The 17632-nt window shown below is 42.7% G+C and overlaps 1 protein-coding gene and 2 long non-coding RNA genes across 4 annotated transcripts in view; 1 reads left to right on the top strand and 2 right to left on the bottom strand.

Annotated features, from left to right (window-relative positions):
• Positions 1-2553: 2553 nt before the first annotated feature.
• On the bottom strand, positions 2554-2818 carry LOC308195494. The gene is made up of 2 exons (XR_013951553.1): positions 2735-2818; positions 2554-2613 (listed from the first exon to the last, which is right to left on the bottom strand). It is a non-coding gene; the product is annotated as an uncharacterized lncRNA (long non-coding RNA).
• ALKBH1 (alkB homolog 1, histone H2A dioxygenase) lies at positions 2736-16720 on the top strand. Its single transcript, XM_080592990.1, has 6 exons — positions 2736-3045; positions 6215-6323; positions 9449-9611; positions 13237-13327; positions 14479-14672; positions 15216-16720. The coding sequence occupies exons 1-6, from the start codon at positions 2770-2772 to the stop codon at positions 15637-15639; spliced, it is 1257 nt and encodes a 418-aa protein (XP_080449116.1). The 5' UTR covers positions 2736-2769; the 3' UTR covers positions 15640-16720.
• The window catches only part of LOC308195492, a 30615-nt gene continuing 16034 nt past the window's right edge, over positions 3052-17632 (bottom strand). For both annotated transcript variants that reach the window (XR_013951542.1, XR_013951543.1), the window contains exon 6: positions 3052-4121. This is a non-coding gene — a long non-coding RNA (uncharacterized lncRNA). The remainder of the gene's footprint in view (positions 4122-17632) is intronic.

The raw sequence follows: 17632 nt of genomic DNA, 5'->3' as shown, positions 1-17632 counted from the left end.
ACCACTGCTTGATTTCTACTTCCCTTCTGCACCACAGTTTAACTCAGAGGTCAACTCTTAGGAGTATGTCCTGAAATAACCACAGTCAACATACTGCTGGCAGCCGTGCAGCAATCTTGCAAATTTATTCTACTCTTGACATCTCTGCATCAAAAGTTTCAGGAGACTAGCTGTCAGAACAATATGGCTGGATTCTTACTGAGTGTTCAAAGACATTAACTGATCAGACTGCTTGTTGTGCTATATAGTAAAGCTAGGTCATATCAAGCACATTCAAGTCTACAAGGAAATCCCTTCAGTAATTCCCCCCGATTTAGTGGCCATACCAAAGGCGAATTTCTAGCTGTCACTCCACCGTCAGTTGTTTTCACTGAAGTTTAAAGCTGAGCTTTATTCTGTCATCTTCCTTCTGTTCCCCAACATAAGAATTAGATGGTGGAGTCTGCCTACAGAAAGCTTTATTACAAATAAGTTGCACAGTGGTTTCTCAACAGTTTTACCACGTTCATGTTCCTTTACCTTAGCATAGGAAAAAACTTTGATCTCTGGATATGGGATCTCTACGGTGTCTATGGATATATGACCCTAATAAGTCAAGCTGAGATGGTGGAATAAACAACTATTAATTATTTAAAACACACCAAAAGCATACTTAAGTGGCAAAACATTTAACCTCACTTGAATTTGTATGGCAATTTTTTGACATTACTGTATCCAAAAGAAGAATTAAAGACCCAGCTCATTATGTTATTTCATTAAAGGAATTGACATCTATTACCTTGGAACCTTCAAGTATGTGAGAGTCCTTTTGAAGTATATTCTGAACATCTTCCGGAGATGCGCATTTAATCAAGCAATAACGTTTGTGAAAGCCTGTATCTTTGTCCTAGTTACCAATTAAAGAAAAAAAAAAAACAGTTAATATAGGAAGTGTTCACATAGGCAGTTAAAAACTTTCTATCAATGTTCAATTTAAGGATTCAGAAGTTATCAGAAAATTTAGTGTACCTGTTTCAGAAGCTTGTTTCATACTTTTAAGACATTTAGTTCCATAGACAGCATGTGGGGGGCCTAGCAGAGGCTGTTCTGCATCCCTTTTTCTCAATTTGAGTCCAGCAATCAAAAAAATTTAAGATTTTAAGTTATAGTTGAAGACTGGAATAATGCATAGCTGGTTGTTTCAAATTGTCGTTACCTGCTATTAAGCCGGTCACAACAGAACTGACATATAAATGGCTGCCTGATTTGAAAATAAGCCTGCTCAACTACTTGAAAGCTATTCAGCAAGATAAAGCAACTGCTTTCAATACTGGAAAAGCAGGCTGCAATTCTAGATGACAAGAACTAACTGCACAGAAAAGAAAAAAAGGTTTTTTTTTTTCTTTTTTAAGAAAAATTTGCCAGTCTGAAGAGACAGTTGTCAATAAAGCAGGGATCGGTGCAGGAGGGTCAGGTCTACTGAAGTGCCTATTATCCCAAGCTACTGAATTCACTGAATATCAGGCATGATTGCCAGCACTTCCAAATAGCAGCGAAGCTTCTACCCACAGGGTACTGTGGTCACATTGCCCTGTTTCATTATTTCAGTGAAGTCTTTACCAGGGTGTCTACAAGCAGCCTTTTGTAACTGGCAGTTTTACACATTCATGAATGCTCTTAAAGTAATCACCATGTCAAAACATACACGTGTGCAGCACTTCCGACTTTAATCAACAATGAAGGAAGGTTTATGGTAAGCTACCTTACCTACCTCAGCAATGAAGCAACGCACTCTGTTCCAAACCTGAGAAACTGTGCATGGCAGACACCTCCTGCACGTGCCCTGAACCGCAGTGTTCAGAAATAACTAGACAGTTAGCTTTCTCCACTTCCAAACCATTCTTTAACTGATAACAAACCTAATTTAACAGAAGCTCACTACACACTTAGCTTCATTTAACAGATTACTTCACATACAGGCAAAAGAACCTCTGCTCCTTCAGAAATTATTTGTAGGCATTCCCCTTCTGCTCTGTTATGGATGCCTTTATTATTATAATTATTATTGCTCTCTCCAAGAAACTGCACCAGACACTGGAATCCATAATCTACATGCTCTAATTTGGATAACCCAAACAGCAGAGAGGCAGGGACAGCTAACAGCTCAGGAGCACGTGTGAGTGCGTGAGGATTTCAGGTCAGTTCCTCTCTCTGGACAGTCTGTGAGCACCATGGACAGGCAAAAACCCCTCTCCTAGGCTCAAGAGAGGAAACACGTGGGTTTATTGACAGAAATAAAGCGAAACTGCAGTAGAGAACCACTTTGGGTCAATTAATAAGAGGTATTTTTATGTTAATTATTGAGAAACGGCAGTAACAGCAGACTCCGAGGGATACGTTTTCTAAGACTTGGATGAAAAACATCAGACTCGAACGAAGCCTACAGCCCGCAGAGTAAAGTCAGCAGCCATGGAGGAAGGGAATTCGGGGGCTGGGAGCCCAGCGAGGCTCCCGGGGGTCTCCCGAAAGCGCTCCCGGCCCGAGGGCCCGTCCCGGCCCAGCCGCGGCTACTCACGAAGGGCAGCTGGCACCTCTGCACGGCCCCGAACTGCGAGAAGTACTCCTTCAGCTCCTCTGCGGGGGGAAAGCAGCGCGGTTACACGGGCCCCGATCCCCCCGCGACCCCTAGGAGAGCCCCCGCCCTGCCCCACCGCGGGTACGGGCGGGGAGGGAAGGGGCAGCGGGGCGCACTCACTGCTCGACACCGTCCAGGGCACGTCGGCCACGAAAATGTCGAAGGCCCACCGGGCGCGCCTCGCCGCCCGCGCCGCCCTGGCCGCCGCCATCTTGTGGTGCTGCGGCCGCCCCCCGGCCCGGCCCGGCCCGCCCCGGCAGCGCGCCCCGCCCGCCCGCGGCGCCGGGCCCAAAATGGCGGCGGGGGCGGCCGCGGCGGCGCTGGGCCGGGAGGGCGGGGAGGACGCCTTCCGACGGCTCTTTCGCTTCTACCGGCAGCGCGACGCCTCCGACCTGCGCGGCGTGGTGGATTTCTCCGCGCCGGGAGGGCAGGTAACGCCGAGATCCTCTCAGCCGTGTTCTGCCGGAGGGGAGGCTGCCGGATGGTGCGGCACGGCACGGCACGGCACGGCACGGCCCCGCTGGCCTCCCCCGCACGGGCAGCGCTCATCCCGCTGACTGGGCCTGCTTAGAGTCGTGGCGAGGGGCTTTGCCAGCGCTGCTGTAGCTTATTCGCTTTGTATAGGGCATCAGATCTCTGCTTCCGTACTGCTATTTACCAGCAGACCGTGGTCTCCAGTTCTGAGTTCCTTTCGGGTTGCTGTAGTGTTAGAAGGTGTTACACAAACTGAGGCAAGCGCCTTGTGAGGGAGCTGGGCCCACACGATGTAGAGGTGTCAGAGGAGCCCCCAGAGCCCGTGGGTAGCGCTGTGTGTGTTGGGGACCCGAGTAGTCCCCAGCGTTTCAGTGAGCTGAACGACCCAACCTGTGACAGAGCAGCACTTGCCAGAAGGTGGGAGCCCTGACACCTCGCCCAGCCTTAGCACGGTGCTTTCAGGCATCGGGCTCTGCTGCCTCGCTTCTGTGTGCATCGTGGGTCTTCGTGAGAAGTGAATCCCCTGAGTAGGGACGGTGCCAGAGTCGGTCCGTGATCGCACAATTGTGCCTGAGCAGGAATTCCTTTTCAAAGAATGGGTGATCGTGACAGGCGCTCTTTTATATCGGCATATATCTAAAGCTGCCACAGTAACAGAAATCCTATTTGCTGGTTTTCTGGTTTTGCTTATATTTATTTACTGCTATTGTTAACTTTTTATGCCCCAATAAGTCATCTCTAAAGTCTGTAATAGAACCACATGTTATTTAAGGGAATCAAAGCATCATGCAGACTGAAAAAAAGCAAGCTTTTATGTTAGAGCTAATGCTATTTCCTGGGCCTGCCAGTTGACGTTTTGGTCCTGAAATAGCTGGGTGAGATGGATAGGGAGCCAGGCTTTGGTTCTCCCACCTGAGGAACTGTTGGCCGGAGTTCTGGCTGTCTTCCCCCAATAAAGTTTCTTTTCTGTTCTTCCTGTCACATCATAAACATCTGGCTTAGCTGTCAATTTGGGCAGCAGTCAGGAGTGCATCTGAAAGTAGCGTTCATCATAGTTAGTAGTTTTGAAATGTCTCGAGTTACCAAGAAGTGATCCTTTAAATTCATCTTCCATTTTGTCACGTCACAAAAGGATAATGGATATTTTCTAAAGTACTGTTAAGCATGGATTCTCTATGAACCTATACAACTACAGGGCACAGAGAATATAGTTAAAATGAAACCCGACCTAATTTTCGTATTTCAAGTGCTTAGTCTTTTCTTTTTACCATTCTTTTAAAATATATATTTTTCTATCTTTTCAGACAATAACTCTGATATTGTTAACTGGACACAAAACCTGACCTATTTGAAATTGTTCAAGACGTTAGCATTAAACAAGGGAGTTGTTAACATTTCAGCCTTTCTTGAGCTTGCAGCAATCCTTTATCAAATAAAGGATTCCAGCGTTACAACCCTTCTGGGAAATTCATAGTCCTTGAAAGCATCACAAGCATCTGTCCCTTCTCCATGTCTTTCTTTTGTGCAGGCTACCTTCTGAGATCAGTTGATAGCTTACTGGTGAAAGCATCTTTTATTCCTCTTTTCCCCCAGGTTAAAAACATGTGGCTTTTCCCTTAAAAAAGAGCTACAGGCCAGCCAGATTGACCCAGATACTATTGTTCCTTTTCTCTCAGAAAAGTGCTTCAAGTGATTGAGCTCTTCAGTGAAGTGTGACATACCCCAGCTGCCCTGCTACAAAGCATATTTAACTGATTCAGCACATGTAATTCCTCATCGCAGAAACAGGTCCTGTTCTCGGGAAGCCCTGGCAGCAGCCAGTGTATAAAGAGTTTGAGGAGACAGAGGTGGCAAAGGCGCAGTCAAAGGAATTGCCCTCCTGGGGGTGTTCTACAGACAGGACTCAGAATTAAGCTCTTTAAGGCTGGCAGTCACAGAGCTGCTTTTGGCAGATAGCTGAAAAATTGGAAAAACTGAGCACGTTGCCAGAAACTGCTCTCCAGCACTAGTTTTGCATCTTTTCACAAATGTTACGTATGCAGTTTTGACCCATTGCTCAGAAGATTGTAAACAGACCGGTCAGCCTGCAGAGAGACTAATTTATGCCTTGCTCACCTCTGCAGAATCTGAGTGCTTGCCGTAATTTCATATACACTTCAAATTGGTGTCAACCAAATCTTGCCTGCCTCTGCCTGCTTATTCCTACAATGCCTGCCCAGCTCTTTCCTTACGCCAGCCTGTACTTCTGCACAGCTGTGTTGAGAGTTGGACTGGGGAACTGAGCTGGAACAAAACCAGCCTGCCTCGACCCTGTCCTACCTAAGAAACTTTGCAGTCCTAAGGGAAGAAGGCAATGAGAACTTGGTGGATAAGTTTCTTTCTTTCAGCAGCAGTGTGGGCTTACTGCAGCTTAAAACACATCATTGCGACCCAGTAGAGTACATTGAGAAAATACATCTTGCTGACCCCTCGTGTAGGAAACAACAGTGACAATGTGGTATTCAGCTTTTAAAGGGTTTCTGCAGTCCTTCACATCAGACAACTTTGCGTATTTTATCACTGTATTTTTTCTCCTGTAAATTACCAATGAGGATTGCTATCCTATTACCTATGAGGATTGCATATATTCCTACGGAATTATGAACAAAAAACAGTACTTGGAAAATGCTCTGAAGGTATGAAGTGTTACGAGTAGTAAATATTGCACTCTCTCATGGAGATTGATAATTGGCAGAATGTTTTGGTTTTTTTTACAGCCTTGAGGCTGTACTGTGGAAATGGCCAAATAGTGCAGATTTTTTTTTTTAATTGTTCCTATTCATAAATTGTTCCTTATGAATGAAGGACATCTCTCTTAATTCCTAAGTCTTGTAAAAACTGTGGGTAACTTTTAAGTCTTTCGTTGAGTGCTTACCAGCCCTGTTAGCAGCTGTTTGCCTTGTTGTGGTCATGATTATTCAGACAATAGTTCTGTGGTACAGATGGAATTTTCACAAGATTCCCTGAGTATGATGTTCTGGAATAGGGTAGTACTCTTTCTTTCATACAGGTCCTATTTTGGATGAGTTTTGTCTCTCTTCCTTTCTCTTTTCCCCTCCCTTTAACAGATGCATTTTCTTTTGCCAGGTGTTCAGATCACATCTCAGTATTTCTTCAGTCAGTGACCAAGATGCTTCCAGAGCAGGATTACAGCCAGTTAGCCGGTGGAAAGCCTACGGCCTCAATGGCTATCCCGGTAGGTACCTCTTGATTTCAAGAAAAATCTAATGCAACTTCATTGCTTCTCATTCAGGCACCTTCCATCTTATTTTCCTTGCCCTGCCTAAAAAATCTATTTTGGTTTGCCTCAGCATAATTTAACAGTGGTGGTGGGTTTTTTAAATGCAGGAGAACAAACGACTCGCTTAAAGGGTGGGATGTAGTGACATATGGAGCTTAGAACAGAAGGACCAGTTGTTCCATGGTCTCTTACCAACCAGACCATCCCTTGTATGAATGGATTCCGCTTCCTGTAGCCTTCAAAAGAGATTTTGTATTTCTGCAGCATCCATTTTTCTTCCATGTATATCATGAACATTAGATGAGTGACTGAAATACAGTCACTTCAGGTCTGAAGTGTGGTCTCAACTGGTGTACAGTAAGTGAATATGAACCTTTTGTCCTATTCAAGGTACAGAATAATTTAATTAGGCGGGTTATTTCAAAAACTGAAATGGATATTAGGTTTTCAGGACACCTGGTAGTCACAGAAAGATGTTAGGTTGGACTGAACCTCCAGAGGTCTCTAGTTCAACTTCTCTGCTTAAAAGAAGTACCAGTTTGAAAGTTAGATCAGGTTGCTGAGAGCTCTGTTTGGGTGAGTTTTGGAAATCTCCAAGGACAGAGAGTACTTAGCCTTTCTGGGCACTTGTTCCGATGCTCAGCAATTCTCACTGTGATGTTTTTTTTCACCTTATATATAATCAGAATTTGCCTTGCTGTGGTTTGTGACTATTGCTTCTTATAATGTTGCTATGTGCTTTGGAGAAGGATCTGGCTCCCTGTAGCTTTTAGTCATACGGGCCAGTGTGCAATCAGCCTTAATTGCCGCAAGGGTGCACTACTGACTCATGCTCAATTTGTCCTCCGAGACAAATTGGTTTTATGAGGGGTTGTTCTTGTTGCTAGACACTTGCATGTCTTACCCAGATGGAGGCTGGAGATCACGTTCACTAGGTGTAAGATAATACCTAGTGTGCTGCAAGGTTTTGATGCAGTAAGAGAATTGTATCTGCTTTCCCAAGGCAGACTGTTTTAGTATACAGATTGCCAAATAATTCCTCCTTTGCTTATTCTACTCAGCCCAACTCTTTCAAGGCCAAAAGGTTCATTTATGTTGCATTTAAAGCTTGAGTTGTTCTTTAGTCAGCTCAGAAAGATTGCTACAGAACTGTAGTTCTTACTCATCTCCCTCCCATGTGTGGCTTACTCTGCTTTCTAGCATAATTAGCCCTCTGAGGAACTATTTAGTCTTGAATACAAGTGTAAAATTTTATAGTAGAAGTCAGCAACTGTTAGAAATTCAGGCTTCTTTGCCTTTTTTGAAATCAGAAGCGTAGTAGTTTCCTGCTTTGTAGTTGCTCTCCCTTTTGTAAATCTGGATTAATCTGATTTCTTACAAGCAGTGAAAGGTTTGGAGAGACATGAACATGTTTGGACTTTCTGATACAAGAGTCATAAAACTTGGATTCTTGTTCTCAGCTCTGTGTGTAAGTAGTTGCCCTCCAGGCTTCAGTTCCTTCATTAATACCTGGAGACAATACATACATAGCACAGCACAATTCATGTATGTAGTGAAGTACTTTGAGAAACACACATCAAAAGCTGTAGACAGGACGGGCAATGTTATTACTCTGTTCTGTACAGAGGCCAACGGAAAGTAAACTTAATGCTTCTGGCAAAGAAAATTCTTGTAACCAGACCTATAAGAAAGCTACCCATAGACTGAAGGTGCAGGGAGTGAAATGAATGACAGTGTATTATTAATACACTGCAGGTTCTTTTCTAACCAGTTAATTTAATCTTGTGAGGTCTGTGAGATATGCTGGCAGGAAGCTTTTTTCCATGCTTTTATTACTGCTTTCGTAAAGGCCACAAGGCAAGTTTGTAGCCTACTGAGACTCCTAGACTTGCTTCTTCCTTTTTCATCTATTTTTGTCTGTTTAACTTGATATGACTGAGAAGTTCAAAGAGACACAGTAGGGCAAAACCTTGAAACCTCCTTTTCCTTTGCTCCCACTAAACCCTTATCTCTCTTTATATGTGAATTTTGTGTCGGTGAGTCTTACTGAATTGGCAGTCTTGAAAGAGTGCCTTGATTCTCAGAGTAGGTACGATACAGATTAATAGCGTCTTCCCCTCAGCACGCTCACTCATCGATACTGTCAGTCCTGGCCTGGAAGGAAACACCCCTGGGGTGCTGGGGAGAAAATTCCAGTGAAGAATCCTGTTACCTCTTCTCACAATGGTATATCTTATGTCAAGGACTATTGTCTGTTAAGATATAGACCAAATCGATCCATTACATCTCTGCTAACACTTTTATTTGGGCTGCTGCTTAAACTCTGCCTGAGATGCTTGGCTAAACGAATGTGCACTCTAGCTACCTGTTTACTTCATTTTGTTAATTCAGAATGGCCGCAAAATGTATCAACAAAGACTACAGCAACAGGCAGTTTGGGTTATAATTTGATTTTCATCCCATTTGAGTATTACCATATGAAAATGTAAAGATTGATATAACCAGACTTGCTAGGAAGCAAGCATGAACCAAGGAAAGAAACAGTTTACATTACTAAGCACTTGTTCAGTCCATAGACTGCTCTCTGCAGTTCCTGACACTGAAGGAGCAGTAAGAAGACACAGTGAGTTCTGAGGTAGCAACAAGGTTCGTTTGAAGTCTGTAAAAACTTAACTAGAATTACTTTAACTTTGCAGAGTTGAAGAGAAGAATTTTGCTGGAGCAATTCAATATCAAATTTACTCCAAAGCTACTGGCTTTCCAAGTTCTCAACCCTTTATCTACCTGTAGTCAATATGCCTTATGCAGATATGTCCTTTATTGCCATTTTTGACACAGACCAGCTGTGGCTGCCCCCCTGCCTTCTACCTTATAGCCACCAGTTGTTTGGAATGAAGAAACAGCAGGTCTTAACTCTTCAGACCTGTTAATAGATTTCATCAGCTTACAAATTCAGGAGCTGTACATCTAAAGTGTTCTTTCAGTACCTCCCACTCTTCTTCTTCCCATGGTTTTAGAACAAATAGGGATATGCCTAATTGTACTTTCTCCCTACCCTCTCCCTCTTTCTTTATGGTCAGGGTTTATTTTCATACGAAACCCTTTCCTTCCGGGCTGCCAGCGTCACTGGGTGAAACAGTGTCTCAAGCTATACACCCAGAAACCCAATGTCTGCAACCTGGACCTGCACATGGCTCCTGAGAAGACCGTTGATCTGTGGGGGCAGAGCAAGGAGCAGCTGAGGTGAGTCCAGAATAACCTTGGCTCAAAACTAACAGAGCCAGAAGTGCTCAGCTCTGAGAAGGCTGAAGAAAAATGACCAGGGAAGGGAGGCTCAAAAAAATTGTGTACGTGCTGGCAATATACAGGTTGTGTCAGACATGCCAAGCTAAAGACGGATAATTGCATGGCTTGATGTGCATCCTTGTCGAGTCTCTTCTTTCATGTTCATAGTGGGATTTTCCAGTAGTAAATTATTCCAAATCTATCAGCTAAATGTCTAGGGGAAAATAGCGACCCTGCCTGATGGCATGGTGCTCAGTAGCTTGCTAAGCTCAGCAACGAGTGGAACCACGAGGTCCCTCTAGGCCTCAGTTTTCCTGAGGCAAAACAGATCCTTTCCAAACATGCTGCGTATGCTAGCTCTTTCCAGTCAGATGCTGGATCTAGTGTGCTGCATCTGAAAGGCCGTATTTGTACTTTTTGAACTCCTCAGATCTGCTAGTTTCCATGTTCTATTTTCCAAGGTGTTCTTTCAGATATTTTTCTTTCATGCGATCTGAGATGGAGATGAGACATAACATTTTAATGGCAATCTAGTTTACTCTCAAAGACTTCTATGCTATCAGAGTTCTGTGGCAGATGCAGCTGCCTTTCCTCTACCCAATTTGGAGGCTAATAGAGAATTTGTCGAAGTTTTAAAGTCAAGTAGAAAACTAAAATCCAAGTTTTAAAGCTTTTTTTTTAATTAATCATCTATAAAAATAAAAACAAGTTAGATGCTGCTTACAGTATACCATCTTTTAGTAATTGGTTATTTATCATTACCTTGTTGATTTCATTGCTCATTTTTCAAGAAGGTTGTGTCATGTGATGGAGTGACCAGATTCCCCTGCAGCTCTCATCTTCCACTATAGTCTGTTAGGGAAATTGACCTGCTGAGATTTTTTTAAAATACGTTCTTAACATCCACAAGATACAGATTTGCACAAGTGAGGTTTGGACTTGTGAATATTTTCACCTAGGAGAGAAGTTATGACCATACTTGTTTCTTCCAGGCTCAGTCAGAATTAGTTACAAAAATTCAGATGCCTTTTTTTTTTGTTTTTAAAATATTGACTTTTACATTTGTGTTCCATCAAGGATGAAAAATTGTTCTTTGAAAACATTATGAATTGTGCCCTACAGCTGAAAAAAGTTGAGTACTGTTGCAGCTTGACAGGCCTTTCCCAGCAGTACCTCCTGCAAACACAGAGAATGATCAGAATAGAGGTTAATTTGCAGCTGAATCTAATTCAGTTGAAAACAGTGTTTGGAAGAGTGATGGCTGGCAGCAACACTGGCAGTTTTATTAAGCACTTGCCTTAGTCTTCAAGTGTGCAAACTGCTGTATTTCTGCTGTACCCTAGGGGAAAGCGGATCAAACTAGCCAACTTGTCTATTATTAAGAGTGAGAGCTTTTCGGGGAGGGGAGAAACAGAGTGCTTAACTAAAAGGAGGTCTAATTCCAAGCCTGGACACAGCTTTAATGCTTTTTATCTTTCCATTTTCTTAATACTTTTTCATCTTCCATCAGGAAGATACCTTACGTGTCTTGCTTGGGTCACAGCATATCTGCTGTTTGCAGGATGCAGGAATCACAAGGTAGGGAGAGTCCACATAGTTCCTAGAAATGTATGCCATGCTCTCTCCACAAAGTGGAGTTCAAGTATTTTCTTGAAGTGTTCAAGACGATTAGAAGTATCAAAGAGGGTAGAGCATCCCTACAGAGGAGATACATTTTATATATATATATATATATATATATATATATATATATATCCCTCTCTATAAGAAAAAGGCTGGGGGAGATTTTATAGATGCAGTCATTTACCAGTGAATAAAGAAAAAAGGGTGCTTCAGAACAACCCCCCCGCTATTCAGTCTTGCTCTCTTTCTGAAGTAGTTACACCAGAATCTCTCAGTGCCTTCTTGTAGGAGCACCTGCTGCTACAGCTCTAGGAACTTACTGTTTCCAAATACATAACACTCAGACTTTCCCCTTCTTAGCAATCGCATTTGAAATCACGTGCAAAACACTAAGTTCTGGGAATAAGGACATATTGAGCTAGAGTTCCTGCTGTTGTGCAAACAGCAGCAGAAGAAGATGAAGGGCACTTTCAAAAGGCAGGTGCTAAAAATGTTTAATTATGAACATTAACTTTGTTGGTTGAAAGATGTAGAGGAACGAGTTGTGGGCTCTCCCTTTTCTAAACGCCATGTTACCTGTTAGTAGCTCCCTAAATTGTTCAAAGCAGCATGTATTTGACAGTTACTGCGTCGCTGCATTATGGTAATCACAGTTGCTCTTACCTTATGACAAAGAAGGAAACTGGAAAGATTATTTTCTTTCAATATTCAGTGAGCTGTGAAAAAATCACTGCAAGTAAAGAAACTAGCCTTTAACTCTTCCTGGTTTAGCTTATAAGCTATTAATACTAAAGATCAGTATAGGTGAAGGGCAGAAACAAGCTGTGTATCCAGGTAGGAATGCACATTAAATGCAGATGCTTGGCTAAGACTTGACCATGGCAGCACAAATATTATGAATCCTGTTTTGTAAAGGAGAGCATGTCTTACTGAACTAATGAGGCTATAAATGAGAGCCAACCATCTGGTGCTACTGTTTATCATCATGTTCTGAGTACATTTCCCTTTCCTTTCTTTACCATAACATATGACTTAGCATGAGAAAAGAAGCTGAAATTGCTGGCATAACTGGACTAGAAGATATATGTGTACCTTCCTTTTCATATTTGTCACTAGCATGCTTCTGCCTGATATACTTTTATGTCTGCCTGTTACTAGAGTAACACTTTTTGGTGTAACTTTTTGAGGACTTTTCCATAGGCCATAGTAAAAGCCCGTCCCTGTGTGAGGTTTCAGACTGCTGGACCACTGAATTAGGGTTGTCACTTGAGAACAGTTTTGACATGCATTATGCTGCTCCTTCCTAAAACATCTACTGTGCTTTTTGTCCTGCATGGCAGCCTGGATAGGAGACACCTGTAATCTAGATTTCTTGACAGTCAAAGATGTGTATGGTCATAGCGAAAGCAGTCTTACCGAGTCAGTTCATCCTAAGCACTTCTTGTAAAAGTACCAAGCAGTAGAACTAAGGGCCCTCTGCTTAGGGGAATGTTATACAGCTTGATATACTTCACTGTCAGATGAAGCAGTTTCCTTTCTTGTAGTTTTCCATTTAGTGACCAGAATATTTTTTCCTTGTGTTTACATCTTTAGATCTTCACAGATTCTGTTTTTTCACTTGCAGATGCATAAATAGTACATGTTTAATTCTGACGTCTTAATCTGCTCCAGTTCACTATGTTGTCTCCATCTGATAACCCCTGTTAGGTACCACAGAGTAAATACAGGTTTTCAAACTGACAGCACTTGGCGGTAGGCCCTACAGCTTGCACTAATTGCATGAACTGAAATTTCAGGGTCTTAGAAAGAAACAACAGTGTCACTGAAAATAAAAGTTTAGCAATGATCGTTCTAATAGGCTGTCGTGTGGATGAATGAATCTCATTACTGTGTGCTTAACTGCCATAAAACCCCTCAGAAATTAACATTTATCCTATTTCTTTCTATTTTGTCTTTGCAGAAGGAAAGGTTCCAGTAAATGTGAGCCCAGAAGCTTACTGGAGAAGTTGCGCTGGGTGACCCTCGGTTACCATTATAATTGGGATACCAAGGTATCAAAATCAAATTCTCCATTTCTCTTCTTCAATGTAAGTACTCGGAAAGGCAGACAGAAGAGGGTATTATGGAATAAAATTTAGTATTTAGTAAGATGCACATGATCCTACAAGACAGGCTTGAGGAAAGGCTGTAACAAACCATGCTTTTAAGAACATTTTAATATGTATGAGTTCACTAAGGAGGATTTAACAGCAAAAGCCCATTGCTACCATCTTTGCTTTCAAAGGTAATATGGTAGCGTATACTTTGCTTTAGACCCCTGACTCCATTTCAGGGTAAGTGAGCGTTTTTACCTTGCTAAAAGGAATAGTCTCAGAAGCCTTGTTAACTACTTAGAGTATGAGTGTCCTTGAGTGCTTCTGTGAAATTCTGCTCCTTGATGGAGGAGTAAGAGAGAGCCAGAAGAGACTACTTAAGATGTGACTTTCAACCCATAATCTGAAGCAGTATAGCACAGTCTCACCAACCAACAGCTATTTTGGAGCTCCTCAACATTTTGGAGACCTAAATAAACTTTCTCAGCAGATTGAGTCAGATGAAGGCTGAGAAAAGATGGCAGAGTGAATATATGCAGTTTATCAGTATATTGCAGATACTTAACCAAAGCAGATTGCAGCTTTTTTTTTTTTTCTAGAGCAGCCAGTTACTGTGTGGCCTCAGTAAAACTTGATTACTCTCTTCCATTCTTCTCAGTCAAAATCACCCGAGAGAGGAAAATGTAGGTTTGCAATTGATGCCTGTTTGTCTTATCCTTCAAAGAAGGAAAAAAGATGTTTGTTTCAGAGCTCTGTTGACGAGATAAAGAAATCTCCATCAGAAGCTTTAGGTGGTGACTAAGTGACCTGTGATAGCTCCTTAGGATGTTGGTACTACTCTTACTGACTTCCTGTTTAATAATAAACTCCACAATTAAAATCCAAGACTATTAACTCTGCCAATTTCAGCATAGGCCCAGAATTAAACAATAAGAGGAAAATTTGCTGTGGAGTTATACTTACATTGCAGTCATTCTCTAGGCAGACATGATATTCTTCTCTATGACTGTCAGCCAGACTTCTGAGATCGCGTTCTCTGTCTGTTTTCAATTGCATGTGCTGTCCTGATGTTTTGGGTTTGTTTGTTTTTCCCATTCTCCTTCTTCCAGAAGTACACAGCAAATCACCACACTCCTTTCCCCTCAGACCTCGCATTCTTGTCAGAACAAGTGGCTGCAGCCTGCGGGTTCCAGGGTTTCCAAGCCCAAGCGGGGATCTTGAACTACTATCACTTTGATTCTTCACTGGGAATTCATGTGGATGAGTCTGAACTAGACCATTCTCGGCCCCTTTTATCATTCAGGTGAGTGCACTGTGACTGTTGTGGGAGGATTGGTGGATTTTTTTTTTCCCCTCTGGTTGTACATAGGTACAGGAAGTTGGTGTGATGTAGTTTGCTAATTGGGTTTATAACCTTTACTCTCTGAAGACCTGAATATTAGGAAGCTGTAGCACAATGGCATAGGTTTCTTGAAGACTGCTTGAATAGCATGCACGTGGCATCCCTGTGGAAGAGCTCTTTTCACAGGGGACAGTTCCGTTTTGAAGTGGCAGACTAGCAATTTCGGTACTGATCAGCAAGCATGAAATACCTCAGCAGAGCTTCAAACTGGGCAAGGCCACACAGTTTGTGAACTAAGGTTCACACTTTGCGTAACTTTAACCAGGCCTCTTGGTTTGCTTTCCATGTTCTCGATACAAAGTCAAGATGAGGAGTCCGTCTGGGGTTTTGTTTTGTTTGTTTTCTAAAGAAATGTAAGTGGTGCTAAGATTTTCCTATTGTACATATAATTTTCTATAGCTCAATTTGTTTTCTCTTCTCTCTCCATCGTCATACGGTCTTCAGTTTTGGGCAGTCCTCCATATTTTTGCTTGGGGGCCTGAAGCGGGAGGAGGCCCCAACAGCTATGTTCATGCACAGTGGCGATATTATGGTGATGTCTGGCTTCAGCCGCCTGCTGCACCATGCTGTCCCCCGCGTCCTTCCCAACCCCGAAGGGACAGCTTTGCCTTCGTGCCTGGACCAAGCGCTTTCTTCAGACCTTCCTGCTGGCTCGGTCATTGAGCACAGCTCTGATGAGGACTGGCAGGTCTGTGCCAAGTACTTGCAGTCTTCCCGCATTAACATGACTATTCGGCAGGTGCTGGCTGAGGGTCAGAAATTTCCAGAGGAGTCTGGAACAGACATAAAGGGTCAAGCACCCTCTGAAGACAGTCACCATCAGGAGAATGGCAGAGCCAAGAGACGTAAACCAAATACTGACAGCTGAGACCAGGAGATCGTGTTGACATGGACTGAATGGGCAACCTCCGTCTGGAGTTGGGAACTAATATGATCGTAGTCACCCATCTGTATGGGCATTAAGGAACATCTGCAGAATCAATGCTGTCCTTCTTGCTGTAAGAAATAGGTTGGGGGAGGGAGGGAGAGAACGTAATCAGAAAAGAGGGATACATTTAGGACTGGGACACCGGAGATGAACTCTGAAGTTCTGTTGCAGATGTTCATTGTACTTTGTTCCCTTCATGTATTCTCTATAATTTTCTGACGTGTATGTCGGAATTTCAAGTTTGGTTCAGTGATGTTCATAAAATATTTTGAAATCATTGGGCAGAAAGTGCCAGCAAAAGGTACAATTGGTATGCATTAAAGAAGCCCATTGGCCTAGTAAAGCTCAACTGAAGTGCGTTAATGAGGGTGAGGGAGAGTAGGTTGCTGTAAAACCTACCTGCAGCACTTCCAAAAGAATTATCTCTACAGCAAAAACTGGTTCAGTGATCAGAAACTAGCAGCTCCCCTGAGCAACACATACTGTAAGCTTGCTGTAGCTCTGTGCTGTCCTTTTGCCTGCTTGCACCCCTCAGCTGCAGCAGAAACTGGTTTTGAGTAAATCTGGACTTCTTGCATATTTCAGATTTTAAAGGGAAATGATTGGGGGCAATATTTACTCAGTATACCTGGTAATTCCAGTTGGGTCTCCTCCCAACAGTTAGTATGTGACTGAGCCCTACAACCCCATTCTTACAAAAGTGCCCCCTCTTAAGTGCCTGCAGATTAAGGTCCTGCAGTCCCAAGCTAGTATCTTTAGGGAACAATGACTTGCAAGCTGAAGCAATGAAGTTGTAAATTGAGTACCTAAAAAAGAAATTAATCACTGACTATCTCTGTCACCCAAAGATAAATACACTGAAACAAAGGAAAGAACTGGCTTTTGTGCCCATTCTCTTTAAGACTCAGACCTTCCTATCTGCTTTTTAATGCAATTTTAATTGTTGGTGTGGAATGCTCTATCCCTGGGGTATTTTGTTGCACTTTCCCAATGAATAAACTTACTCAGTTTTTAAATTAAAGATCTCTATCAGTTTGTCTTTTTTTTTTCCTTTTACTTTCCTTCCTGTTACTTATTTCAATGTATTGTCAATGCTGCTGCATCCCTTGTGCTGTTCCCCTTCAGGCTTCTTTTGGATCTATTTATTGCCTCAGCCATCTGCCAGCTCTGGTGGAGAAGCCCTGCATCTCTGTCTGCAGGGCCACTTTGCTCATGGGCTGTTCGGGGCCTGTTGGGTAGTTTCAGAGGGGTGTTGCCTGTGGTATCCAAGTCCAATTTAATATGTATATGGTATCTTTTCCTCCTGGTGTGTGTTTGATCTGTTTATTTCGTTGCAGGTGAATATTTGTGTATCTGCGCAATTAATTCCTCTACATGCAATACTGCAATGAGTTACAGTAATTTAATGACTAAAATATAATTAGGTGTGGGGTTTAGTATCTCACTTCCATATCCTATGCCAGAAGTGTGTCCTTTCTATATCTTAGGCCTTGTATTGACAGCTGAGCCCTGGGAAAGTGAATACTGGTACAGAGGGAGGTTACAATATGACCAGAAGGGAATGTTGACTGTCTGGGTAAGTCTCAGGAAACAGCAGAACTCCTATAGTGGCACCTGAAGAAGAGGACAGGGAGAGGAACACTTGTCTCAAGACCAATGAGAAGACCGGCTTTCTCTTGTTAACTCAGAGCGAAGCTAAAATCTACCTCTTCCCTCAGCACTAAAGACTAGAGAAGACAGGATTCATGGAACCAAATGGTTATTAACCAAGTGGCACAGGCTGAGTTTTAAGTATATTCCTATTTCCCTTTCTTAATGTCTTCAGTTCCCTACAAACATGACAAATGCCAAGCATTTATTTATTTCAGCGTTCAGTTGTTTCTGTGGTTCAAGGACAAGAAACCATACTGTTTATTCTCCACATCTTGAAATA

The sequence above is a fragment of the Anser brachyrhynchus genome (genome assembly GCF_964034855.1).
Source record: "Anser brachyrhynchus genome assembly, chromosome: 5".
Taxonomy (NCBI): Eukaryota; Metazoa; Chordata; class Aves; order Anseriformes; family Anatidae; genus Anser; species Anser brachyrhynchus.
The sequence above is the reverse complement of the archived record's forward strand: the minus strand, read 5'-3'. Positions and strand labels throughout refer to the sequence as shown.

Coding starts and splice junctions, on each gene's coding strand:
- ALKBH1 (XM_080592990.1), top strand. CDS start 2,770: ATGTCGAAGGCCCACCGGGCGCGCCTCGCCGCCCGCGCCGCCCTGGCC. Junction 9,612..13,236: donor CAGAGCAAGGAGCAGCTGAG/GTGAGTCCAGAA, acceptor TTGTCTTTGCAG/AAGGAAAGGTTCCAGTAAAT. Junction 13,328..14,478: donor ATTATAATTGGGATACCAAG/GTATCAAAATCA, acceptor TCCTTCTTCCAG/AAGTACACAGCAAATCACCA.